This window comes from Giraffa tippelskirchi, chromosome 5 (genome assembly GCF_054371585.1).
Source record: "Giraffa tippelskirchi isolate mGirTip1 chromosome 5, T2T-mGirTip1v1.2.pri, whole genome shotgun sequence".
Classification (NCBI taxonomy): Eukaryota; Metazoa; Chordata; class Mammalia; order Artiodactyla; family Giraffidae; genus Giraffa; species Giraffa tippelskirchi.
The window spans coordinates 113151099-113179093 of record NC_137279.1 but is presented as its reverse complement, the minus strand read 5'-3'; the positions used below and the strand labels follow the sequence as shown (position 1 = coordinate 113179093).

The 27995-nt window shown below is 40.9% G+C and overlaps 1 protein-coding gene across 16 annotated transcripts in view; it reads right to left on the bottom strand.

Moving 5' to 3' along the window:
* SORT1 (sortilin 1) overlaps window positions 1–22426 on the bottom strand; it is a 70669-nt gene extending 48243 nt beyond the window's left edge. For 11 of the 16 annotated variants that reach the window (XR_014052955.1, XR_014052954.1, XM_081487103.1 and 8 more), the window contains exon 1: window positions 22034–22426. Coding sequence is in view for 9 of the 16 variants with exons in the window: in XM_081487103.1 (XP_081343229.1) it covers window positions 22034–22342 (309 nt within the window). In the remaining 7 variants the exon portion in view is untranslated. Of the gene's footprint in view, window positions 1–18868; window positions 18971–21590 lie in introns of all 16 variants that reach the window. The other 5 variants (XM_081487114.1, XM_081487117.1, XM_081487116.1 and 2 more) reach the window with 4 other exon arrangements.
* Between the last annotated feature and the right edge of the window lie 5569 nt (window positions 22427–27995).

Below are 27995 nucleotides of genomic sequence, written 5' to 3'. Positions count from 1 at the left end.
GGACACGACTGAAGCGACTTAGCAGCTTAGCAGCAAACATATTACAAAGATTTTTAAAATCTTAAATATGCCTTGCCTTTCCAAATATGAGCAGTTCCTTAGGAGCCGAGGATATAATTTTATAGTCGTGGTATGCCCTGTGCCTACCATGATACTTTGCATGCTCAATAAGCATTTGTTGAATTATACATCCTTCCCAAACCACAAAGTTGATTCAAAATACAGCATGTCTATAAATGGTGGGATTCCAGCTGCATGGTCACTCAAGCCACCAAGCCAACAGAGATGTCTGAAGAAACAGAACTCACACATTAACTGTTTGGCTTATCTTCTAATTTTCTTTTGTGGTCCTACTAGGTGGGTTGCTAAATTCACCTATGCTATTTTCCCCTGTACTGTAAGTAGCTTTGAGGTCGACAGAATATCTTGTACAATCTCTATAAATAGTACGCTCAGTGCCACACAGACGGCTTGCTCAGTAAACGCTAGCTAACGCTCAAATGCTCAGAGCTTCTCAGAGCCACTGCAGGACAGAAAGGCTATTCATACATGTAAGCTGGCCAAGCATCTGAGAAAAAGTAGGTCTGCTGCTAGAGCATCTGGAAGCAGAAGCTTAAAAACTGACACAGCAGCGCGTCTTCTAAGATACCACACAGAGCAAGACAGCATGTTCTCTTGAGTGAGGATACAGTGTCTGAAATTACACCAATGAGCTCCTTGAGGAGAAACAGGGATATCCAGAGTTTCCACAAATAGCAGACAGACTGCATGGGCTAACAGTTATCTAAACAAAGTCTATCTTTCCAAGACAGGCTCTGGGCACAAGAGCTGATCAGGATAAAAGAAAAATTCCATCACTGGAGCTCTTGCTAGCTTGATCAAGCTTTCACTTTTCAGGCAATGTTCTATACACCTGACCCAGTCAGCAGACACACTGGCATGGCTCATATCTTCTATTGCATAGTCACAGAAAGAGGACTATTAGATGACACTAGCAACCCTCAACTTAACCCAAACAAATCAAAGTATAGTTGACCTCATTCACCATCCAGAGTTCCTTTGGGAAAATGGAAGTGAAATTCATTAACTGTAATAGTGGCCTTCTGCTACCCTTAATCTTCCCTTCCCAGCAACCAATTACATTTTACTTTTGAAAATGCACAAATTCACTGAAAAAACTCATCCACCTAGAGAAAATGCAATTAATTTTTTATATTTCAGTCTTCACCACTCTTACAGTGCTGTAAATAAAAGAAAAAAATGAAATCAGATCTAACAACAGACCAAAGCTCAGATAGAAAGAAAAGGTCATATGGAAAGGAAACAAATCCAGGAGAGTTGGGGAACCAAGACCACAGATTCAATCCTACCCCTTTAACAGGAAGATTACAGATGTCCAGGAAAAGTGTGGACAATCGTGTCATGGTTAGGAGACAGAATTTACAAATGTCAGCAAAACGCCATTAATTCTACTGCTTATTTATCATGTTTAACAAAATGTACATGTCATTCTACACTGTGGTAGCATCTTAGACATTTCAAAACATGTATTACTTCTAATTGTAGCAACAAGAATCATGCCTGCCTCCCTCATTAGATCTGAAGCCCATCTGGTGCAGGGACCAAGCCTACTCATTTTAGCAACTAATACATAGCATAGTGTGCTCAGTTGCTAAGTCGTGTCTGACTGTTTGCTACCCCATGGACTGTAGCCTACAGACTCCTCTGTTCATGGGATTCTCCAGGCAAGAACACTGGAATGGGTTGCCATTTCCTCCTCCAGGGAATCTTCCTGATCCAGGGATTGAACCCACGTCTCCTGCATTGGCAGGCAGATTCTTTATTGCTGGCACAGCGGTAAAGAATCTGTCTGCTAATGCAGGAGACACAGGAGACGTGGGTTTGATCCCTGAGTTGGGAAGATCTCCTGGAGGAAAGCATGGCACCCACTCCAGTATTCTTGCCTGGAGAATTCCATGGACAGAGGAGTCTGGCGGGCTAGAAAGAGTTGTGCATAATGGAGCCACTGAGTGCAGCACAAACAGCAAAGCACATGGAAGACAATGAATATTAAATTCATTTCTTAGAAGAACTACTTTCAGAGCTCTGAAAGGGAGTATAATGGAGTAAAAAGATAGGGCCAGATCCACTTTATTTCCTCAAGACAGAAATGAGTATGAAATGTCAAAGTTCCATCCTGAGAGGACTTCTGTTTCCAGCCAAGATGGAGTAACATGGATCAGATTTACCCTCCACGTGAAACAACTAAAAATAAAATGAAATAAAAACCAACACAGAATATATAAAACAGTAGTTTTCAAGACACTGGACTTTTGGCAACAAAGGACAATGATCCCTGAGAGAGAAGCAGCAAATGGTGGCCTACATCTGCCCTCGGGTACTGTCCTGAAATAATTTTCAGACCATGGTACAGGGAAGGGGAGACAAGGCAGAGTCCAGAGGTCTTTCTCCCTTGAAGAGATGAGCCGACAGTCTGGGGAGGCCAAAGAGGCTGGAGTTCATAGTGAAGTCTGTGACAGAGGAGAGAGCTGTACAGAATGAGAACGGTGGAGATCTACAGATGTGGGCTCCCTAACCACCCTGCCAAGCTTTCATCTGAGTACTAATCATCACATGAATGCTAGGGAACTACCAGAGGCCAGGGTAAACCTGGAAGGAAACAATATCAGGGCCTTACTCAGGCCCGGAAACAATCCCTGTTTCCAGCAACCATACCGAAAACCTCATATTTCACAAGGAACTGGATAGAACACTCAGAAAAGTTTTACCTTGGTAATGAAGAAAAATTAACCCTAAACACTATTCTAGTCTTGCCGAAAAAACTTAAAAACAAGACCGAAAAGGATCAAACTATTGTCAAGTAACCTAACCATGACCCAGAAAAAGTTCAAGGATACTTATAGGAATATTAAAATATATAGCACTCAAGCAGATAAAATTCACCATGTCCAACAGTCAACAACAATAAAAAAAATCCAGACATGCAAAGAAAACAGGACCTATAATGAGGAGGAAAATCAATCAAATTGACCCAGAAATAACACAAATAGTAACATTAAGGACATTAAAAGTTATAATAATACTCCAGATGTTCACTCAAGAAGTTAGAGAATAGACTGAGCAAAGATGAGCATTAAAGATATGGAAGATTATTTTAAAAAAACTCAAATTGGACTTCTAGAGATGAGAAGTATACATCCTAGATGGAAATTACAATGAATAGGATTAACAGGAAATTAGACATTGCAAAAAAGAAGATTAATAAACTAGAAGCCATACCTAGTAGAAACTATCCAAAGAGAAACACAGCAAAAAAAAAAAAAAGGCCAAAAATATAAATATTAACAGAGAATCACTGAGCTAAAGAACTTCAAGCAACTATACATAAATGAATAAATACACACACACAGACACATATATAATTGAAGTCTGGAAGATGTGGAGGGTGGGAATAGAAAAAAATTTTAAAAATTATAACCAAAGTTTCCCCAAATTTAATGAAAAATATAAACCCAGAGATCCAAGAACCTCACAAACCCCAAGCTCAAGAAACACAGTGAAAACTATACCAGGGCAAATAATGTTCAAATTGTTTAAAATTGGTGATAGATAAAAATCTTACAAGTATCCAGAAGAAAAAATGATATTACATACCAAGGAATAAAGAATCATAGAAGATCTCTCTTCAGAAACAATGCAAATCAGTGTATCAAAATCTTTAAAGAACTGGGGAAAAACTGTAAAGACAGAAATCTATACCCAGTGAGAATACCTTTTAAAAGGTCAGGTTTTAAAGAAGGGTTCTGTTCTGAACTTTTCCATTGTTCTTCAGCATTATATGGCAGGATTTTTTTTTTTTTAGTTTATTTTATTGAAGTATAGTTGATTTACAATGTTGAGTTTAATTTCTGCTGTACATCAAAGTGACTCAGTTAAACATGTATATATTCTTTTTCATAATGGTTTATCCACAGGATATTGAATACAGTTCCCTGTGCTATACACAGTAGAACCTTGTTGTTTATCCATTCTTCTACAATAGTTTGCATTTGCTTATCTCAAACTCCCAATCTTTCCCTCCCCTGCAGTCCCTTGGCAAACACAAGTCAGTTTTCCATATCTGTGAGTGTGTTTTTGTTTTGTAAATATATTCATTTGTGTCCCATTTTAGATTCCACATGTAATTGATATCATGGTATTTGTGTTTCTCTTTCTGACTTACTTCTCTTAGTATGATAATCTCTAGATCCATCCATGTTGTTGCAAATGACATTATTTCATTCTTTTTAATGGCTGAGTAATATTCCATTAGGGCTTCCTAGGTGGCGCAGTGGTAAAGCATCTGCCTGCCAATGCAGGAGATGCAGGTTCAATCCCTTGGTCAGGAAGATCCCATGGAAGAGGAAATGGCAACACACTCCAGTATTCTTGCCTGGAATATCCCATGGACAGAGGAGTCTGGCAGTCCATGGGGTTGCAAAGAGTCAGACACAACTGAGTGACTAAGCACACACACATACGCAATATTCCATTGCACATATACATTTTCTTTATCCATGCATCTGCTAATAGACATTTAGGTTATTTTCATGTCTTGGCTATTGTAAATAGTGCTGCTTATGAACACAGGGGTGCATGAACCTTTTCAAATCATAGTTCTGTCTGGTGTATGTCCAGGAGTGGGAATGCTGGATCATATGACAATTCCATTTTTAGTTTTCTGAGGAAACTCCATACTGTTTCATAGTGGCTGCACCAATTTACATTCCCATATTGTGGGTGTTTCTTTTTGACAGCCACAAGAGAGGGACTACACCAGTGCAAAAGATCTGTAAGACAGCTGAAATCCCATTTTTCCAGGTAAAACCAACCAGTCTAGTTCCTAGTTATCAGAGCTTGAATGATCTCTTCTTAGGTATTACTTTCCACAGTGCTTATGGATGCCGCTTGTACTGTAAATATTTACATATCTGTCTACCTCTCAAATTATGCTGGGACTTCTTAGATGGTAAATAGTATGACCTGGTATTACCTGTCAGACCTAGCACAAGATCTTATAGATATTAAGTATTCCACGAATATCTCCATAAAAGTCTATTCACAAACCCTTGTTACCAAAATTGACCTGTGTGTAACCCCCCCCAATGTGGTTTCCACCATTTAGGTAAATAATGGCTAAATAGGGTTTCCTCCCATGCCCTTACTGCCAGCCAAAACATTATTAAACACTAGTGTGTATTCTTGAGTGTTCACATGTACAATAGTGATCTTATTCCTCTCCTTCCACTGTAGTTACCATCAACTCCATATAGTCAAATATTGGTGAAGTTCCCCCAAACACATCAAAGTATTTAGAGACAATGGCCAGGAGTAGACTATACAGAAGAGAAATTCAAATATTTGACTATGAAGAAATAAGTCTGTCCACTGAGTTTTAAACAGGGCTTACGGAAGTGGGAACAAATATAAATAATAGTGGATATGGCAGAGGGGGCTGTGCAGGCAGAACAAACACAAAGATATAGGCAAGTATTTTGAAAAAATTCAAAGGGTAACACTGATAAAACAAATTATATAAAACATACTAATTTCACCAACTAGTAAAGTTCTGAATACACAGTATATCAACTACTTGTAAAATAAGAACTTCAAGATAAGGATAAACACAGTTATGGTGGGAATGGAAGGATAATGAAAACAGAGAAAAGGAAATGTGTGTAAAAAGAAAATCACTTCTTGAAACACCCAAAGAAAACTGACATGAGGCCACAAGATCATTTACTCACACAAGGAAGGTTTCCAATAGTATATACAGCAGAACATAATCAACTAATAAGTTATGGTTCATCTGCTCTAATCAAGGCAAAGTAAGACGAATAAGAGAAATAAGAGCAGAGGACAAAGTTCTGTGGATAGAAAGAACCACGAGGCAGAATAAGCCCTTTAGGAACAGAAAACCCCAAACCTCCAGCACAGTATTTCCATTGAACATCCTACAATATGAAAATAATAAATACACAAAAACATTTAGGAGTTGAGGAGTCCAGCCAACAGTAGGTAGAGAATCTACCTCAAGCATTGTTACAAAAAAAAGATGTTATGTATTAGCTGTATACATGACAATTGAAATGGAAAAGGTGGCAGAGAGTTGAGGCCTGTTTTATTTCTGATAAACAATAGTTGTGTTGCCCCAGTGTAGTATGCCTAAGAGGTAGATTCTTTAGCAGAAAGACAACATGATCTGGCCACTACATATTGCTAAACAGCCAGCCAAATGTAGGCTCTAGAAGCAAGTCAGAATTAAGGGAAACCACGTAAACATGCTGTTTGTGTGATCAGCAGTCCAAATCCAGCATCCAGAGGGACCACAGAGTAAATACAGTAGTTCAGATTACATAATCATACCCTATCATAGAAAGCTCAGAAACCAAGAAATTTAAGACTAGTTATGTAAAATGTCAGCTTGATTCAATCAGGAGCAGATGAGCATGAAACTTGGCCACATCCAGTGAGAGATTTATTAATCCCATAGCACAGTTACTGGCACAGGAATAGACAAGACAGATCAATAGAACAAAACAAAGGCCAAGACTAGACAAAGTTTCTTTTAATGTATGATAAAGCAGGCATTTCAAATCATTGGTAAAAGAGAGTTGGTAAAGCTAGCTATTTGGAAAATATAAAAAGCTGGATTCCTAACTTCCTTCCTACCACCGCCCCCGCCCCCACTCCAAACTAAATTCCACAAAGACCAAAGATTTAAATACAAAAAGTTAAGCCACAAAAATCCTAGAAGTCTGAGTGAATATTTTTACAAACTTAGAATGAGAAGGCCATTTCAAAAATGATACAAAAGCCGGAACCCTTAATATATCAATTACTTTGACTATAGAAAAAATTAATAGCAAAATATTGAACATGAAGTTGAAACAAAACTGGAAAAACCATCTGCAACACAACAAAGGGTTAATACACAAAGTGTTCAGGTTAATAAGAAAAAGACAAAGGCCTCAAAAGAAAATAGGTAAAAGACACAAACAAGCAATTCACAAATGGACACAGAAATGACCAATAACGTTTGAAAAGTTATTCAATCTCACTAGTAATCAAAGAAAAGAATGTGATAACATTTTCCACCGTTTGGAAAAGCTTGACAAAAGGCATCCAGGGAGAGGTGGAGACCAGAGCGCCTGTGTGCACTGTGGGTGGAAGTGGAGTATATAAACTGCTGTTAACTTTTCTGGAGAGCTATTTGGTGATGTGAATCAACTGAAAATGTCCAAACCACATGACGCAAGCAATCCCACTCAGGAATTTATCATCAGGGATAATTACACATCTTCACAGAAGACGGCATACACCTGCATGTTCACTACATCCTGCAGGCCATCTACTGTGTTCAACGCCTTACACACATTACCATTTAATCCACATAATAACCCCATATTACTATATCTGTGTATTCTAGATGAAGAACTGACGCTTTGTTAAGTAAGTTATCTCAGGCAATAAAACAATATACCAGGTGTCACTGAAAATGTTCAGGTATTTACCGACTTTGAAAGGTTCAAAACATGTTGAGTAAAAAGCAGATTTACAGAATAGCAGGTAAAATCATGTGTTTATGTTTAGGTTAAAAACAAATTCTTCTAAATACTAACAGAAACTACCTTTTATTGGTAGAATTTATGGTGATGTTTCTTCTTTATAGTTTTTCCGGAGTGACTGGATTACTCTCCACTTCATCATCTGTTGAAAAGATTGTGATGTCTAGTGTCCCAGGCGGCACTGATAGCCATATACTGACCCCAGCAGGCGAGCTCTGGGTAGAAGGGAGTCACTGATGGGCATTTACAACCAAGTTGGCTTCCAGGGATTCATTATGTTAGAAAGTAGGTGACAGCTTTCTGAAATACATTCACCTTGACATTGGATAATGCAAGACTCATCCACACATTTAATGCCCACCATTTAAAAGCCTGAGGTTCACACATTTAAGAGACGATGAATGAACACAAATGTCCATTTCTACGCTCATCTGGCTCATCCCTAGTTCCATCTTGGTCTTCCCTGGTGGCTCAGTGGTAAAGAATCTGCCTGCAATGCAGGAGACCTGGGTTCAATCCCTGGGTTGGGAAGATCCCCTGGAGGAGGGCATGGCAACCCATTTCAGTATTCTTGCCTGGAGAATCCCCATGGACAGAGGAGTCTGGCAGGCTACAAAGAGTCGCAAAGAGTCGGACATGACTGAGTGACTAAAATTTAAAAAAAAATTTTTTTCAGTTTCATCTGGAAAAAAAGAAAGGCCACAAAACACAACATTCTTCACAGAAATAACTTTGTCTTCACATCTAATTAAACTAGAAGCCTAATTAAATTACTGTTGCTATGGCTAGAAGAACTCACAGTTGGTCCCAAGAGTCACTGTAGCTTGGAAAAAAAAAAACTTAGTAATGAGAAATCTCTGTTTATCTTTAGTTACACACCTGATCGAAAGTAAAATACTGAAAGAACTCACACCAACACAACTGAGCCTGGGTTAGTCACAAGAGGGGAGCCAGTTTAAAAGCCACGTGCAGATGACCCGACTGTCTGGCCATCAGGAACAGCCTCTCTGGCAAATAAACAGGGAGTGAATGATGTCACCCTTCACACACATTCCTTCTTTCCACAAAAAATCTGCTTGCCTACCATGTGCCAGACCCTCTTTCGGGCACTGGGGACACAGCAGTGATATCACACACTCTGTGCTCATGAAGTTTGTACTCTGTGAACACACTTTTTAACAGAAGTCTAAAAATGAAGACTGAATATGCGAGATATTCAACCTACAGAAGACAACCTGTCACTGAAAATAAAACTGCAAAAGACTGTTAAAACCTGGTCTAGCTGGTTGGGAAAGTAGGCACAAATCGTTTTCTCTCTTGGGAATCTATTATATTTCCTCAGGAATAAAACTGTATTATGCTTCTTCACTCACTGGAATAATGAGAGTCAAATGAAGTAAGAAGGCACTGGTGACTCCATAAAGGCTGCGAGTTGAAGGTTCAGGCTTCCAAACCCAACCAGGAAACACAGGGACAGAGAGGACATAGTGATGTGTAAGAGAGGTCTGGGACAAACCCGGGCAAAGCTCTTGCAGGCAGGAAGAAAACCTTAACAGAAGACAGTTCTATTAAATAAGGCATCACTAGGATCACACAACGTGAGACAAAAATAAGATCACAAATGTTCCAGTTCTCCTGGAGACTATCCTTAGAAATAAAAGGGCTAAACATAAAATAGCATACAAGCTTGCAAACCAACTCAATTATCAGTTTCCTGTGAGGCTGGATGATACAGAAGAGAGCACTGGCTTAATACCTGGTCAACTTGAATTTTATTTTTGGCTCTGCCAATAGCTATGTGGATCTGACCAGGGCAACCTAACTTCACCACCAAGGTGACGAAGCTGGAACAACAACATTTCTAATTCCTGTAAGCTTTAATATTCTATGACTCATTGATAATTTCACAACTCAGTTTGCTTTTCTACTGCTCTGTCTTCGTTTGGGGGAAAAAAAAATCAGCTCCTTGTTCCATAATAGTCTAGTGTCAGCAGGAAAGGGCAACAATAATCCCGTGTCTAGAAAACTCAACAACCTGGACACTCACTGAAAGGAAGCAAGGGAGAGAGATCTCTGACGCCACTGTCCATGCAATAAAAACCTATGGACTTGACCACTAAGAGAAACCTGCAGACCATCACACTAAATCAGTTTGCTAAACCTGTTAGACTGTCTAAAATTAGTAATCTGTTTTCTTAATTTACAGAAGCATCTTACAGAAGTAAAATTAAGCTAAGTAAAATTTTTTAGTTTATAGAAGTTAAATTTGGGGGACAGTGTTTCTAGACACAGGAACAGCAGTGAGAAGGAACAGGATCTTGAAAAGGGACTATCATTTTTACAGGATAAAAAGAGTAAACTTCAGCAAGGCAGACCATTTCACTAAGCTTATAAATCTGGGCCATTCGAAATGGGTGAAAATAGCCCCACAAATCTCAACAGACCTTGAGGGTATTAATGCCACACCACGTTAAAATAATGTGAGTCGTGGTACAGCATAATTTAATCTCCTTAACGATCCAAGATCATACTGTTGACTAAGGAGGCAGAGAAGTATTTTAGAAAGATATCCATTAAAAAACAAACAACAAAAACTTTGGCACTTAAAAGGGTAGGCATAGTTTTTGAAAAATTCATTTTCATGGGATAATTCATTTCTATTCATGCCTAATAAATCAGTTAAATTTCAAAACCGTTAGGATTTAATTTTTACATCTTAGTCCCATTTCAAAGAAAAGAAAGTGATGAAAGGGTCTGCACCAGTTGCCAGCTAACTGAACCATAAAAGCTCATGGCTTCCGACAGGGTGTGGAGGCCAGACCCTGAGACTTTCTGCAACAATCACATGCGCCTTCCTCCAGATTTTTGGAGGCATTATGCTCTTTTTAGCCCCACATTTATGAACATGTTGTTCTTTCTGCCTGGGACACTCCTACAGGAAAAATTCTATTCATCTTTAAGCACCAGCTTAAATAATTTCTCAGGAGCTCTATCAATTGCTTTTTTCCTTCTTGATACTCACTGTATTTATAATTACATATTTATTTAATGTCTGTTTTGTCTACTGGTCCATAAAGGCAGGGATCTTGTCTGTTGTGTTCTATATCAGTTCCCAGGATCCAGAAGAAGGTCTAACATGTGGTAGGTGCTCAATAAAAAATGGTTGAATTAAGGAATAATAATAATAATAATATTGACCTTTACTGAGCACTCATGATATATAAAGCATCACTGCTACTTTACAGATGAAGGAAGATCAGAGAGGCTAAGTAATTTGCCCAAAGTTACATACCTGATAAGTGGCAGAGCAAGGATTCAAATGTCTGTCTGACTCCAGACTAACCATTTGCTGACTACTCTTTCTCTAGCACTGTGTGAGGCAAAGGGCGAAGTTAAGGGGCATACTTGTACTATCTTTAAGGAGTCTATAATCTGGAGAATACCAATGGGATAAATGAAAGTAAATACAAAATTGAATGCTATAGTAAAGTGCTGGGTTACATAGCATTGTTAAGTGCCGTAGGAGAGACCAGAAAACACCAAGCAGAGCTAGAAAGGCATTCAGACAGGAGGAATGGCACGAGAACAGAGATGGAGAAGCAACACAGCACATGGCAAGCTAAAGCGACTGGTGAGAAGGTAACTTCAACTAGAGCAGAGAGTTAATGTAGGCCAGGAAGTGGTGCAATGCTACTTTAAAGACATACGCACATAATAAAAAATAATTCAATAATATTTCTCTTCTCCTTCATTAAGCTTTAGGTTTTTTAAAAAATTTATTTTTGCCATGTTGGCTCTTTGTTGTTGCACGGGCTTTCTCTAGTTGTGGCGAGCAGGCACTACTCGGGTTACGGTGCACGGGCTTTTCAATGTGGTGGTTTCTCTTATTGCTGAGCACAGGCTCTAGGGCATGCGGGCTTCAGTAATTGTGACACCTGGGCTCAGCAGTTGTGGCTCCCAGGCTCTAGAGTACAGGTTCAATAGTTGAGGCACAGGGACTTAGCTGCTCTGAGGCATGTGGGATCTTTCTGGACCAGAGACTGAACCCATGTTTCCTGCATTGGCAGGCAGGCAGATTTTTTACCACTGAGCCACCAGGGAAGCCCCAAGCTTTAGGTTTATTATGCAGTTTTATACCTATGGCTGATTCATGCTGAGGTATGGCAGAAGCCAACACAACACTGTAGAGCAATTATCCTCCACTTAAAAATAAATAACATTTTAAAAAAACAGACACTTTGGATAGACAGTTTCTCCCTCATCAGATCTAGTTTTTTTTAAACTCCAAGTCCAAGAGCATAAGTAGAACGTATTCCTTAATCCAGATTTGGTTCTTGTGAGTAACCATACTCATTCTCCTCGAGTATTTCAGCTATGAAAAAAAATTTTAAGTGCATACACAAATATCTGAGCATCTAACTAGTAATCTATTAGAAGCTTTGTGAAGATAACCATCATAAAATACCTTTAATAAAGGAGGAATACACACCAAATTCTAATTAATCTTCACAAGAACCTTAAGAGGTAGGTATTAGTATATCCATTTTATAGATGAAAAAACTAAGGTTCATTAAGATTCATCTGTCCCTAGTCACCACTAAACTTTGAATCCAGGTCTAACCTGAGATCACATTCCTTCCTAATCAACGCCTAAAAGGACTCAAATTAATATTACTTGTTAGTATCACTCATATTAACAAGTTAAATTTTGCTGTAATCATGAAGGTTAAAAAAAAAAAGAACACATATGCTTCTTACACTCCTGCCAATCTTGACTCACTCTCATTCTTGCCACCCCCACCCAAGGCTGTCACGCAACCCTGCCAAGTGATGAAACCAAATACATTTATGCCGCATCTGTCTCCTTTTATGCACATGTTCCTCGGGAGCTGGTATTTACCAGCATCATTTGGCTGACAATTGGGCTCTACGGACACAGAAACAGATCAACAGGCTTACTAAGAAATGACATAAATCCTACATATATGGTAGGATTCAAGGTTTTCAAAATGTTTTCTCTTCAAAATCTTATGATAATACTCCATTTTACATGATGCGGAGTTGAAGCTTAGAAAGGCTAACTGAGCTCTGTTGAGGGAACTATGACCTTAAGGAGCAGAGACGAATTCACGACTACATGATTTACAGCTAGGGTCTATAATCCTGCCTTACCTCTAAAGCAAACGAATTGACTTAAAATATCTCTATGCAACCTTCCAAATGCAGCCCCACAGGACATACATGTTCTACACCCAGCTCTTGGCCTGTAAGCAAGTTATTTAGCCTCGCTGGTAAGAGAGCTGACAATAATACCAATGTTAGGCTGGTAATCAGCCTAACAATCTATGATTCAAACTGTTAAGCACATTATCAGCAAGAGTTCAATTTTATCCTTGTTGACAGATGTTCAGAAAAATCTGTTCACAGGCTTCATTGTCTTCTAGCTCCTGAACTTCTCATCCCTGGGCTCATGTCCCCCTTCAATAAGGTCCAGGAGTCCTGGAGCGTTCCTTGAAACCTGGAGCACTTCAACGACAAAAGATGGTCTGCCCTGCCCTCTGTCCTGCTCTGGGCTGGACACACTCTTCCAAGACCACAGTAATGGTCGATCTCTAAAAGGATAACTCTTCTTGGCTCTCCATTTCCACCTCTGGTTTATCTAGCTCTAGCCTCATGTCAACCACTAACTGTTAAAACACTTTTCCCAGTAAGTACCATTAGCAGACTCCCTCCCCGTACTTCCTGGCTCGTTCCTTCCCCTACAATGAGCTATCTTTTTAACTAGATTTTTCTGGAAACCTTATTCATACTCATCAACTACTTCTCCCCAGCAGAAAGTCTCTGCTGATCATCCCCTGAGCGTATCGTGGACTTCCCTACCTCCAAGCCTTTACAAGTCTCCCTAAGAATTCCCTCCACACCTTGATTCTCTCTTCATCCATGAGGCCTTTCCAGACTACTGCATGGCAGTCATCATGGCTTCTTCTAAAATTCCTTCAAACTCTCAGCAAGCCATCACTAAACAGCTAAATCCTTAAGATGACAACAATACAGGTTTTTTTAATGTTTAACTTTTCTTTTGCACAAGCCAGAACTCCAAAAGTGTTTAAGTGAAGGATACCTACACAATATTTTACTTTTAACAAACATTTTGATAAAACTTCTCATCTGACCCTCCAAATAATCCTAAAGCTGACTCTCTAGTAAAACGAATAAACAACAACAAAACTATAAAGGTCAGAGAAGTTAAGTGATTATCTATGATCATACAATACAGCTATGAAACAGCAGAATCAGGATTCAAATCCAGTATTGTGCTTAGTCACTCAGTCGTGTCTGACTCTTTGTGACCCCATGGACTGTAGCCTTCCAGGTTCCTCTGTCCAAGGGGATTCATTCTTCAGGCAAGAATATTGGAGTGGGTTGCCATGCCCTCCTCCAGGGGATCTTCCCGACTCAGGGATTGAACCCAGGTCTCCCACATTGCAGGTGGATTCTTTACTGTCTGAGCCATGAGGGAAGTCTGGGTATTAAGACTTCTTTTTCGAATTTTGTATATAACACGCTTATGACGGGAATCCCTTTGACAAAGAGCATGTACCAGATAAACATTTGATCTGAATTATCTGAGAAGTAGTAAAGTCAGTTAAAAATTTCCTTCCCAGTTCAATTTCTCTTGGTACTTCAGGGTGATCTTACTGTTGAACTAGATTTGCAAATAGGCTCAACTACAATATTAGAACTTAGTTTTTTAGAACATTCAGGAAAAAAGAGCAAAATTCTTAACAAAAGCAAACATGAGAGATACATAAGCCCTAGAAGGAAAAAAACATACATTTTCTTCTAATGAAGAAGAAATCTAAATCTAAATCAAGCCAATTAATCACACGTTAAGTTTCTAACTAGCACAGGGCTGAGTATATTTATAGGAGGCTGACCATCTATTTTCAAACACACAAGCAGCCATCACAAAAAGAAAAAAAAAAAAAGCCTCATTTTTGGCAGAGTACTGTAGGGAAGGAAAAGGAAAACAAATTTACTGTTAGGTATCTATTTGGTTTTCTTTTGGACTATCCAAGCTAGTAGCTTTGATTAGCATTAGATTTTTTCCAATCAACAAGGAATAATAATGTATTTTTGCCCAAATAAGAGTTAAATTTCTCATAAATATATGGACAAAAATACTCCCATTATCTTCAGGAACACTCATATTTCACTGAAGCAAGCTCTGGAGGTGGTAACAAATTACCCTAGATGTGAAATCCAGGCCATGTTCAAGTTCAACTGGGAAGCAGAACAGCCACAGTTTGCTTCTAAACTTGGAATCAACCAATAAACATTTGTGATCACAACCTCTGGCCTCCTCGTCTTCTATATGAATCATAGAATTTATTAGACATTTTCAATCTAGTCCAAAACTTCTCATGTTGTAGATGAGAAGTTGAGGGCCAGATATTGAAATGCAAAACAGAAAATAAACTACTTGAATAGAAAACCATCTCAGCAAAACACCACGGGCTCTGAATGCAAGATTCTACCTTTGCTGTGGTTTCCTGAGACTGTGCTTGAGAACAGAGAAGGAAAAATAGCTCCAATCTTAAAAAGAAAAACAGAAGAAACAATCAAAACACCCCCACATGTCCGGTATTCACCTAACAGCCTCTACAAGTATGAAGAGTCTATCATGAAGATTCACCCAACCCAGGTAGCTCAAAGCCACATTCTATTAACACAACCTTGACTGTTGATTATATTCTTTGCAGCCAAAGATGGAGAAGCTCTATACAGTCAGCAAAAACAAGACCAGGAGCAGACTGTGGCTCAGATCATGAACTGCTTATTGCCAAATTCAGACTTAAATTGAAAAAAGTAGGGAAAACCACTAGACCATTCAGGTATGACCTAGATCAAATCCCTTGTGAGTATACAGTAGAAGTGACAAATAGATTTAAGGGTCTAGACCTGATAGACAGAGTGCTTGATGAACTATGGACAGAGGTTCGTGACACTGTACAGGAGACAGGGATCAAGAAAATCCCCATGGAAAAGAAATGCAAAAAAGCAAAATGGTTGTCTGCGGAGGCCTTACAGATAGTTGGGAAGAGAAGAGAAGTGAAAAGCAAAGGAGAAAAGGAAAGACAGTCCCATCTGAATGCAGAGTTCCAAAGAATAGCAAGGAGAGATAAGAAAGCCTTCCTCAGCGATCAATGCAAAGAAATAGAGGAAAACAACAGATTGGGAAAGACTAGAGATCTCTTCAAGAAAATTCAGAGATACCAAAGGAACATTTCATGCAAAGATAGGCTCGATAAAGGACAGAAATGGTATGGACCTAACAGAAGCAGAAGATATTAAGAAGAGGCGGCAAGAATACACAGAAGAACTGTACAAAAAAGATCTTCATGACCCAGATAATCACGATGGTATGATCACTCACCTAGAGCCAGACATCCTGGAATGTGAAGTCAAGTGGGCCTTAGAAAGCATCACTACGAACAAAGCTAGTGGAGGTGATGGAATTCCAGTTGAGCTATTTCAAATCCTAAAAGATGATGCTGTGAAAGTGCTGCACTCACTATGCCAGCAAATCTGGAAAACTCAGCAGTGGCCACAGGACTGGAAAAGGTCAGTTTTTGTTCCAATCCCAAAGAAAGGCAATGCCAAAGAATGCTCAAACTACCGCACAATTGCACTCATCTCACATGCTAGTAAAGTAATGCTCAAAATTCTCCAAGCCAGGCTTCAGCAATACGTGAACCGTGAACTTCCAGATATTCAAGCTGGTTTCAGAAAAGGCAGAGGGACCAGAGATCAAATTGCCAATATCTGCTGGATCATCAAAAAAGCAACAGAGTTCCAGAAAAACATCTATTTCTGCTTTATTGACTATACCAAAGCCTTTGACTGTGTGGATCACAATAAACTGTGGAAAATTCTGAAAGAGATGGGAATACCAGACCACCTGACCTGTCTCTTGAGAAACCTGTATGCAGGTCAGCAGGCAACAGTTACAACTGGACATGGGACTACACACTGGTTCCAAATAGGAAAAGGAGTACATCAAGGCTGTATATTGTCACCCTGCTTATTTAACTTATATGCAGAGTACATCATGAGAAACGCTGGGCTGGAAGAAACACAAGCTGGAATCAAGATTGCCAGCAGAAATATCAATAACCTCAGATATGCAGATGACACCACCCTTATGGCAGAAAGTGAAGAACTAAAGAGCCTCTTGATGAGAGTGAAAGAGGAGAGTGAAAAAGTTGGCTTAAAGCTCAACGTTCAGAAAACTAAGATTATGGCGTTTGGTCCCATCACTTCATGGGAAATAGATGGGGAAACAGTGGAAACAGTGTCAGACTTTATTTTTGGGGGCTCCAGAATCACTGCTGATGGTGACTGCAGCCATGAAATTAAAAGACGCTTACTCCTTGGAAGGAAGGTTATGGCCAACCTAGATAGCATATTTAAAAGCAGAGACATTACTTTGTCAACAAAAGTACGTCTAGTCAAGGCTATGGTTTTTCCAGTGGTCATGTATGGATGTGAGAGTTGGACGGTGAAGAAAGCTGAGCGCCGCAGAATTGATGCTTTTGAACTGTGGTGTTGGAGAAGACTCTTGAGAGTTCCTTGGACTGCAAGGAGATCCAATCAATCCATCCTAAAGGAGATCAATCCTGGGTGTTCATTGGAAGGACTGATGTTGAAGCTGAAACTCCAATACTTTGGCCACCTCATGCGAAGAGTTGACTCATTGGAAAAGACTCTAATGCTGGGTAGGATTGGGGGCAAGAGGAGAAGGGGATGACAGAGGATGAGATGGTTGGATGGCATCACTGACTCGATGGACATGGGTTTGGGTAGACTCCGGGAGTTGGTGATGGACAGAGAGGCCTGGCGTGCTGCAGTTAATGGGGTCGCACAGTCAGACATGACTGAGCGACTGAACTGAACTGAACTGACTGTAGTCATCATTACAGTGTCAGAAGGTAAAAAAAGAACCAAAAACACCTGCCTAGGACAGACTGAAATTGACCAATTTGTTCCTCAAGCCCCATTACTCCTCAGAACTACCTACATACAGATCAGTGAGACCACAAAGACAGTGGGAAGAACAAGTTTTCCACTAAGTGTTTAAAAAGGAGTATAAGATATAACAGAAACACTGGTTAGAAAAAGATAAAAAGATAATTTAAAAAAAATTTTTTTTTTTTTTTTAGAAATTTACAAATGCAGTATCTGTTTTATAATATTTTTGGAGCCACTGGCACACAACCTTTTGCTAAAAGGCCGTGTTTTTAGTTACATGTCAAATTTGATATCTGGTCTACCTTAACTTCTGGTCTAACTTAACTTCTGATTGTATAAAACAGCTGCACTTTATTCTCCAGTCTCAAGGCACAGTCCACTTTCTGAGAAGAGAGAACTTTGAGGAGGAGGAAGAGGAAATGTGACTCTCCTGATCTGACCACTACAACTCAGCATTAAGCACTGCCCTTTCTTTGAGGATCACAAGAGAGTAACTAACAGGCCAACTAGGGCAAAGTTGTGGGGCACGGTCTCTGTAGTCACTCACTGAGAACCCAACGTTTACTGGCAAGAGTTGATGTGAAATCAGCAGAGTGCAAAAGAGGCTGTTAACTGCTTCTGTGAACCTAACGCAAAATATCAGATCAAAACAGCAGGATGAGGAGCCTATTATTATCACCGTTACAAAAAGAAAATTGCCAGTAGAAACTGACCAGTGTTTTTAATTTTCTAATTAAAAATCACTATGCGCAGAGCCAAATATTTGAGTCAGCAGAGAACTTACCTAATTGTTACCCTGTATCCCCTTTGAGCCATTTATTCTGTGTGGCTAGCTCTCGACCCTCACCTTAACCAAACCTCAGATGATACCAGACAAGTATACTTCATCAACTTGGCTGATACTGCTAACTGAAATCCCCGACACAAAAGTCATTTTAACATCCCCTAGGGGTTACAGCTCTGATGGATATACTGCATGGGTGCGGGGTCCTCAACAGGATTTTGCTCATTCTGCTCAATCAGGACCAGGAAGGAGAGCCTAGAGAATTCCTATTCCTTGACCTCAAAACGAATGGATGAAACAGGGCTCAAGAGAAGATTAACTAGAGGGTAAGGGTGGGAGTGCTGGGGAAGGAAGTATAAAGAGAGACTGGGTACTGCAATAAAAAAGGCAGTTAGAAAGTTTCAGGGCAGTTAAAGGCACTGACCTTCAGATTTCCGGGTGTGACAAAGATCCGCAACAGGCTACGAGCAGCCGCTCCGTAAAGCCTCCAACAGGCACATTTAGTCCTGTCAGCCTGGACTCAGTCCTGCCAGCACCAGCAAACAAACACACACATTCTTCTCAGAACTGACACCCCATACAACAGGGCCTCACTACAGGGCCTGTTTTATTTAAGAAACCAGACGCTTTGATGTTGGGGTAGAAGTTGTGCAGTTACACGTAAAGAAACAGTTAATGACAGGAACAGAAGGACAGAGAATGAACCACAGTTCCTGGCTTTATTAATCCTGAGTGTTAAAAGTTTTAAGGAAATTGTCAAAAGGTCTGAACTCAGGAATGAGAAGTGAGGAAATTATGTCAGCCACTGCCATAACTCTGGCCAAGGCATTTCATCTGTTTCTTTAAGACAGAGTTTCAGGCCTAACCTCAAAGGGGTGCTTATAGAAGGAATGTTTTGAAGCAATCCAACTTAGCAACCAACATTAATATCTTCTAGGCTTGCTCAACTTCTCTCTTGCACAAAGGTTATACATGTCATGAACACTCTAAGCATTTAAAGGCAAGAATCAGTTAAAAGTGTGTCATGAAAAGAGTTTGGGATTAAAGGCAAAAGGAAGGTTATTTATTGAGTCCAAGAAGAAAAGCATTTATAAATACACACACATACTTAGTTGCTGGATTTCATGACTGAAGAGACCAAGTCTATATAGGTCATTACAGCACAAGGTCTCCTAAAACTTGAAGAATATAAAAGCACTCTCATGCTTTAGTTCTACTTTGCTTTCTAAAGATTAAACCCCAGCATGGTCTCACAAAGCTAAATAGGCCACAGGAACAGGCCTAGGAGATATGCTAAAAACTTGGAGGCTTTTCATTCTCCAGTTTGAATATCTCTTCTTTGTATCTTGGCATCTCCAATATCTAACACATCTTGGACAGTGGAAAACATTCACCTACATTGATTACATGAAGGAGGCTTGACATGAACAGCAGGTTATCCCTATAACAAGAAAGAAGAGAACCAGCAACTTTTGATTTTTCTTAGGAACTGAACCCTGTTATCTTACGAAAAACTACTCTAAATGGCACTTTCCCAGTTGTACAAAGTATACAATATTTCTAAGAGAAGGTTAGAAAGTTGTTCAATCATGCTGATATATTTATTTCACACTGTCTATAAAGGCTCTCACAACACTAGATCTCTTCAACAGAGTTCAGGATGATTGATTATGACTTCTAAAAACACAGAATTGCAAAGCAGAAGAGACCACTACATAACAATTCTTGGTTAAGGTGGGTGCACGGATAAGAACTGCTTTATTCAACCATTTCTAAGGTGATTATTATTAACAGTGGCTCCACTTACATATACATGCTATAAAAAAGATGGGATCTCTGAAGAAACTGTCGACGATTAAGAAATTCAAAAATAGTTCTCTTAAAGAAGGTCACTGAAAGAAGACTTAAAAAGCAAGTTTTTAAAAAAAAATCACTGGAAAGAGTAACTAAATAAAATGAAAGAAAGGGAGAATAAAATATATATATAGAGAGAGAGAGAGAGACTTCAAAGAATGAGATTTCAGATCTGCTCTTGAGCAGATCTGGCCTAAGCACCTCCTGAGACAGTTTTTTTTCAAACTTTTGCTCTAGAAACCAATATATTACAAATGACATATCAATTCAAACCAACCAGGGAAGACTCTGACTAAAGGAATAAATCCAGGAGTAGCAGCAGGTCCTAAAGGTAGGTCAATCAGCAAGAGAAGAATCCAAATATGGAGTAAGAACGCTGTGTCTGGAGTAAGAATGTTGTGTCTGGCTGGCTGGGAAGTGGTCCCGTTATAAATTAGGCATTGGTGTTGTAAAGCCTTTCTCCACTCCCCACTGTGAGATGGAAGTCTACAACATTTTTCTTTTCCTTGTCAAACAGGAAGACTTCCCAGTTCTCATTCTGCCCTATGTGCACCCAACCTGTCCCACAGGTCAGCATTAGCTTGGCCACCTTTTTACAGCTGTTGTTTGGACTGCATTTAGCAAGAGTTTTCCCTGACTGCTTGTGCTTTGGCTGCAACTGCCCTGGGTCCCCATAACAAAGAATTCTGCACAGATAACTAGTCCAGGCAGAGGAAGAAAGATAAAGGGGAGGCTGAAGTTGGGCTGATAGGGAATGTGCTTCTACAAAGACAAGTGCGGTCAGCCACTCACCTCTGTCCCCACCGCGACTCTCTCTGAAAGAGGAAGAGATATAACGGAGAAAATGCACTGAACTGAAAAGACATTACGCAACAAATAAATCGTTAGTTCTAGGAAAAAATATGAGGAAGATGCCCAGCTTGCACTAGAGCAAGTAGCCAGGACACTGACTACTGTCAATCCAGTAGTGTGCAAAGATTGACCTGCTTGTCCCGAGACAGAACCGCCACAATTTCTAAAGTTTTCCCCGAAGACCTGGCTCAAAGGAGAAATCTCTGCAGTGTTTCTTCACCGTAGAAAACCATTGTTACAACAGTATGGAGACATCCTGGTTCGAGTCCAATACCAAGACAGAATACCAAATTGAAGGCGTAAGACAGATCACATACTGTAATCCCACAGACAACCTTGTTCCTTCAGCTATTAAAACACACATAGGAACCTGATTACTGCTTTGGTACTTCTGAACACCCGAGACCGACCCTGAAAGTACTGACCCCACGAAGGCACACCTTTGCTTCTGCGCAGCCCCAACTTCTCCAACCACTTAAGAGGTAATTAACTCCTGCAGCTTCCTGGTAGGGGATAGCGTTACTCGATCCTAATTATTCATACAGACGGAAAACAACAACGCTCGACAGATTTTGACAACTTAAAAAAAAAAAGAATGCTGTGAAAGTCTAAGCCGGCCTCCCCTGTGACGAAACACAGCTGCCAGGGCCGCAACAACCGAGGGTCGCTCCCCTGGCGCGACTCGGCCCTCCTGCCGCCGCAGTTTTGTGGCCGCGGCCCGGTGAGCGCGGGCGCCGCGCGGCCGGGGTCTCTTTCTCGGGGACGCGAGGCGCGCGGACAGAGAAAGAGGGACCGGTTGCGCGGGCCTGGTGGACGGGCCTCCGGGGGTACGAGGGTCGGTACCTCGCAGTCCGGGAGGTGGCCGGACCTGGCGCCCGCTCACCTGGTGTGTGTTGTTAGCCAGCCTGCTAACGAAGTCCTGGATCCCGCCGCAGTCTTCGTCCTCGCCGGGCGCGCTGCGGCGCCAACGGCCGCCGCGGGGAGCCGGGCCCCCGGGCGCGGCCGCGCGCAGCCCCCAGCTCACCCCGACGGGGCCGGACCAGCGCGACAGCGGCGCAGCGGGCGGCGGCGGCGCGTCCAGCCGGTCCTGGCCGAGGGTCGCCGGCGGCAGCAGCTGGAGGAGGAAGAGGAAAAGGCCGAGGCCGTGGGGCCAGCACGAGAGGCTGCCCACAGCTCCCCCGGGCCGCTCCATCGCCGCCGAATGCCTACGCCGCGGACACCTGCAGCCGGGCGCTCCCGCCCACCCCCGCCGGCGCTGCGCCACACCCCCGAGCCCGAGCCCGAGCCCGAGCCCGGCGCTCCTTGGATACGCGGAGCCGGGCCTCTCCGCCCCCATAGGCTGGCCGCTTGTCCTTCTTCCCTGGCCCACTGCTCATTGGCTCGCGCCGCCTCTGGCTTCGGGGGTCCTGGATTCGGATGCCAAGATGCGGGACTGATTGGCTGGAACGTGGCAGAGACGATTGAGGTCATCCCCCGCTCGCCTCGCGTCTCCAAGGCCGGGCTTCCAGAGTTAAGAGGAGCTTCCTTCCTTCACAAGAATACCCCCCGCTCCGTGGCGCCCCGACCCCCCTCTACTCTCTCTGGCACCCTCAAGTTGGGGCTGGGTTGGTCCCCTCTTCTCCCCCAGAGACACCCCTAAAATTCCTTTGGGTTGCGGCAGCGCCTGGAAATTTTCCTCAGGGAATCCCTGAGCTCGCTCATCTGGAAAAGGGGGCTCCTTCTTGAACCGGTGCTTCTGGTTTTTAACCCCCGCACTTTGGAGCGCCCATTGTCTACTGCAGCAGCCGCCTTGCTGACTAAAGTGAATGCGAATTGTGTGGGCTGAGTCTTGCGAGGCACAGACATCAGGACATCCGTGACTCACGCAAGCCTGGTGAAATCTCTTCTCACTCACCTTCCTTTTGGGCAGAGAGTTAGGCCAAAACAGGAATTGCTTATTGGTTTTCCTGGAAAAGTAGGAATTGCTTATTGGTTTTCCTTAGAAAGTAGCTTAGACGTTAGGGGCAGGTAAAGGGGTGCAATGCAGGTAAAAGGGTGCAGTTGCCCAGTGCCTACTTTAGACATTATTGCATAAATGCACATTTATCTTTATCAAAGTACTTTAACCCTGCAGTGAGTGCACGGCACAAGTTTGATTTTCAATATATGATATCCCCTAATTTAGCATCCTGCCTCCAATAAATAAAACAAAATCCCTAAGCTGTTGCTTTTATCGCAGAAACTGCACACATAACTTTATTCTGGAACATGAAGTACAGGTAAAACCAGTTCTGGATTTTCTCCTTACTGACTCCATCCCTTCAGAATGCCAGTTGTTCTGTAAAATAGGAAACAAATAGAAAGACACAAAATATACAAAACATTACACCCAAATAAAGTCACTAAAAATTACTTTTAACAATTACTGCTGCTGCTGCTAAGTCGCTTGAGTCGTGTCCGACTCTGTGCGACCCCATAGACGGCAGCCCACCAGGCTCCCCCGTCCCTGGGATTCTCCAGGCAAGAACACTAGAGTGGGTTGCCATTTCCTTCTCCAATGCATGAAAGTGAAAAGTGAAAGTGAAGTCGCTCAGTCGTGTCCGACTGTTAGCGACCCCATGGACTGCAGCCTACCAGGCTCCTCTGTCCGTGGGATTTTCCAGGCAAGAGTACTGGAGTGGGTTGCCATTACCTTCTCCAATTACTGCAGGTAAACCCAAATGATAATTTATTTATTGTAGAGCAAAATGAATGGTGCAGTGCCCCCAACCCAAGTGTTACATTAAAATCCTCTAGTCACGTTAATTTGCAAACAAAAATTTACTGTTTTTAATGTTTACAAATTTACATTTTGCCAGAACAACCATAGTAAGATGTGACAAGTGAAAACATAATTTTGAAAGTTAAAATCACTGGAATAGTCTTCCAAGTTCTCAGCTACTGAACTGACAAGATAAAGCTCCATGAAAACTGGTGAACAATTTGTTCTTTTCCATTAACTACAATGTGTCAGATTTTTAAAATACAGATTATTTTTTAGTCTATGCCAACTGGGGAGTAGATCACAAGACAGTCAGTTCCAGTAGCATGTGATTAGCTGGAGAGAGAAGACCGGCTATACAGGAATATTTCTTTGTTTGGGCCAATACATGAATGGTCTATTGTCTTTCTCCGTAAAGAAAAAAGCCAACTCAACAGTGCCATCTCCTGGAGAAATTACTAAATACCCCCACTATTTAACTCATTAAATTGTTGCAGTTACTTAATATATTGCTTTTAGTTTTCATTATATGCTTACAGAATATGTTGCCTTCTTCAAACTGTACTAGCTGCTGGGGACATGGTACCTGCCATATGGTACTCAGTGTGTGAGTGAATGAATTATTTCAGTATTTCACTTTCATCTAATGACACAGGCACTAAATACAAAAGTTGCATTGTCAGATCTCCTTTGTGAAATACCACACCTAAGATCTTACCTTACTTGCAAGACTAAAATATGTAAATTTATCCTATTACTAAAACCATACTATTCTCCAAGATAAATCCTATAGCAGAAAGATGAATTGAAAGCAGGTACACATCACACAACCATTGTTTTTGTTAATAAGATTATGTCTCTTCTATTTAAACAGACACAAAACACCTTAAAGGAAATTTTAAAATTCTGCAGAAAACTGCAGTCGATCTCTTTCAATAATTCTGTAATTGGGATTACAGAGGGAATGAATTTTATTTCACCTGTACAGTGTAAGCTGAAGCTGAGAGCTACTTTATTCCTTAGTATTTTTTTCTTCCCTACATAATATACATGATTCCAAGACACAACTTCACCTCTCCCTAAAGCATGTTTAGTCCATTGCGGAATTAATCTACACTGAGTTAAATGGGTATTTATTGTCTAGTTCTCCCTACTAGAAGCTTCATGGGAGCACAGACCATACCTCCACCACAGCTCAATGCCTAACACCTTACTATATTTTTAGTACTCAAATTTGCTAAATCTCAATAAATATTCAGTTCAGTTCAGTCGCTCAGTCATGTCCGACTGTGCGACCCCATTAACTGCAGCACGCCAGGCCTCTCTGTCCATCACCAACTCCTGGAGTCTACCCAAACCCATGTCCATCGAGTCGGTGATGCCATCCAACCATCTCATCCTCTGTCGTCCCCTTCTCCTCCTGCCCCCAATCCTCCCACCATTAGGGTCTTTTCCAATGAGTCAACTCTTCGCATGAGGTGGCCAAAGTATTGGAGTTTCAGCTTCAACATCAGTCCTTCCAATGAACACCCAGGACTGATCTCCTTTAGGATGGATTGATTGGATCTCCTTGCAGTCCAAGGGGCTCTCAAGAGTCTTCTCCAACACCACAGTTTAAAAGCATCAATTCTGCGGCACTCAGCTTTCTTCACCGTCCAACTCTCACATCCATACATGACCACTGGAAAAACCATAGCCTTGACTAGACGTACTTTTGTTGGCAAAGTAATGTCTCTGCTTTTAAATATGCTATCTAGGTTGGCCATAACCTTCCTTCCAAGGAGTAAGCGTCTTTTAATTTCATGGCTGCAATCACCGTCAGCAGTGATTTTGGAGCCCCCCAAAATAAAGTCTGACACTGTTTCCACTGTTTCCCCATCTATTTCCCATGAAGTGATGGGACCAGATGCCATAATCTTAGTTTTCTGAACGTTGAGCTTTAAGCCAACTTTTTCACTCTCCTCTTTCACTCTCATCAAGAGGCTCTTTAGTTCTTCTTCACTTTCTGCCATAAGGGTGGTGTCATCTGCATATCTGAGGTTATTGATATTTCTGCTGGCAATCTTTATTCCAGCTTGTTTCTTCCAGCCCAGCGTTTCTCATGATGTACTCTGCATATAAGTTAAATAAGCAGGGTGACAATATACAGCCTTGACGTACTCCTTTTCCTATTGGGAACCAGTGTGTTGTTCCATGTCCATTTCTAACTGTTGCTTCCTGACCTGCATACAGGTTTCTCAAGAGACAGGTCAGGTGGTCTGGTATTCCCATCTCTTTCAGAATTTTCCACAGTTTATTGTGATCCACACAGTCAAAGGCTTTGGTATAGTCAATAAAGCAGAAATAGATGTTTTTCTGGAACTCTCTTGCTTTTTCGATGATCCAGCGGATGTTGGCAATTTGATCTCTGGTTCCTCTGCCTTTTCTAAAACCAGCTTGAACATCTGGAAGTTCATGGTTCACGTATTGCTGAAGCCTGGCTTGGAGAATTTTGAGCATTACTTTACTAGCATGTGAGATGAGTGCAATTGTGCGGTAGTTTGAGCATTCTTTGGCATTGCCTTTCTTTGGGATTGGAACAAAAACTGACCTTTTCCAGTCCTGTGGCCACTGCTGAGTTTTCCAGATTTGCTGGCATAGTGAGTGCAGCACTTTCACAGCATCATCTTTCAGGATTTGAAATAGCTCAACTGGAATTCCATCACCTCCACTAGCTTTGTTCAGTGATGCTTTCTAAGGCCCACTTGACTTCACATTCCAGGATGTCTGGCTCTAGGTGAGTGATCACACCATCGTGATTATCTGGGTCCTGAAGATCTTTTTTGTACAGTTCTTCTGTGTATTCTTGCCACCTCTTCTTAATATCTTCTGCTTCTGTTAGGTCCATACCATTTCTGTCCTTTATCAAGCCTATCTTTGCATGAAATGTTCCTTTGGTATCTCTGAATTTTCTTGAAGAGATCTCTAGTCTTTCCCAATCTGTTGTTTTCCTCTATTTCTTTGCATTGATCGCTGAGGAAGGCTTTCTTATCTCTCCTTGCTATTTTCAATGGCATTTTCTATTAGTATTTAAGAAGTGAATGTGAGAGAAGCTAATCTCATGATTATGCTATATTTAATGTATCACTAGAACTGTCTCCAGAACATTGGTGACAATATACCTATAGTTCCCTATTTTCTTTACGTGTGTATGTCTCAAGCAAAGCTTTTTTCCCAAATGTTTCCCATCACTGCAGTCTCCAAATGTATATAAGCACACGTTTTTTGCTGGAAAAAGGTATGAATTTAATATGAATTCAGCCTATTCAAATAATCAGAATTTTAAGTCGAGTAAAATTTCCTAGAAATGTTAATGAAAACAATACACAATCAATTCTGCATTACTCAAAGATATGGATTAATCATGCTGTGGATAGTATATTCTCAAATCTCATTGAAGTTTCCCTCTTACTCACTAGGTATCTAGGCTTCTCATACCTGGCACTTTAAAAATTAAGAGCTGATGATTTAAAACCAGAAAAATCTGTGTTCAAGTCCCAAGAGTTTAATTTTTTGTGTCTGTGGTCACACATCCTTAGATTCTTCATCTGTTAAGTATGATGTTATAAGATACCTACTTCACACGGACATTTTTTAGGCTCCAATAGATTGATTCTTTAAATAATTTCAACCAGTCATAATGGCAGCTCTAATGGGGGAAATTCATAGTATATTTCAAAGTCTAATGTAAACTACTTCTGAATTAACCCACTTACTAATTTGTAATTGATTGCCAGTGAGACCAAGATCATGAATTCATTTCTTTTATAGTGATTGACTTCATTAAAAAAAAAAAAAAACTCATTCCAAATTGTCTATTAAGGCACAAGAACTAGTAGAACATTGTAGCTGGCTTATTCCATCAGTGTTTTGGGGAGGACCTCAAAACATGTTCTTTTTGATGGTCAGTTAGTAGCATCTTCTTCATATAAGGAAAGCAGCAAAAATACCCATTTAGTCAAGAAAAACTACAGAACTGAAATGTGTTCACAGTGGTATTAATATCTATTACACATGAGAAGGAGTTGGACTAGTTGGAAGTTCATCTGTCAACACCAAGGAATTG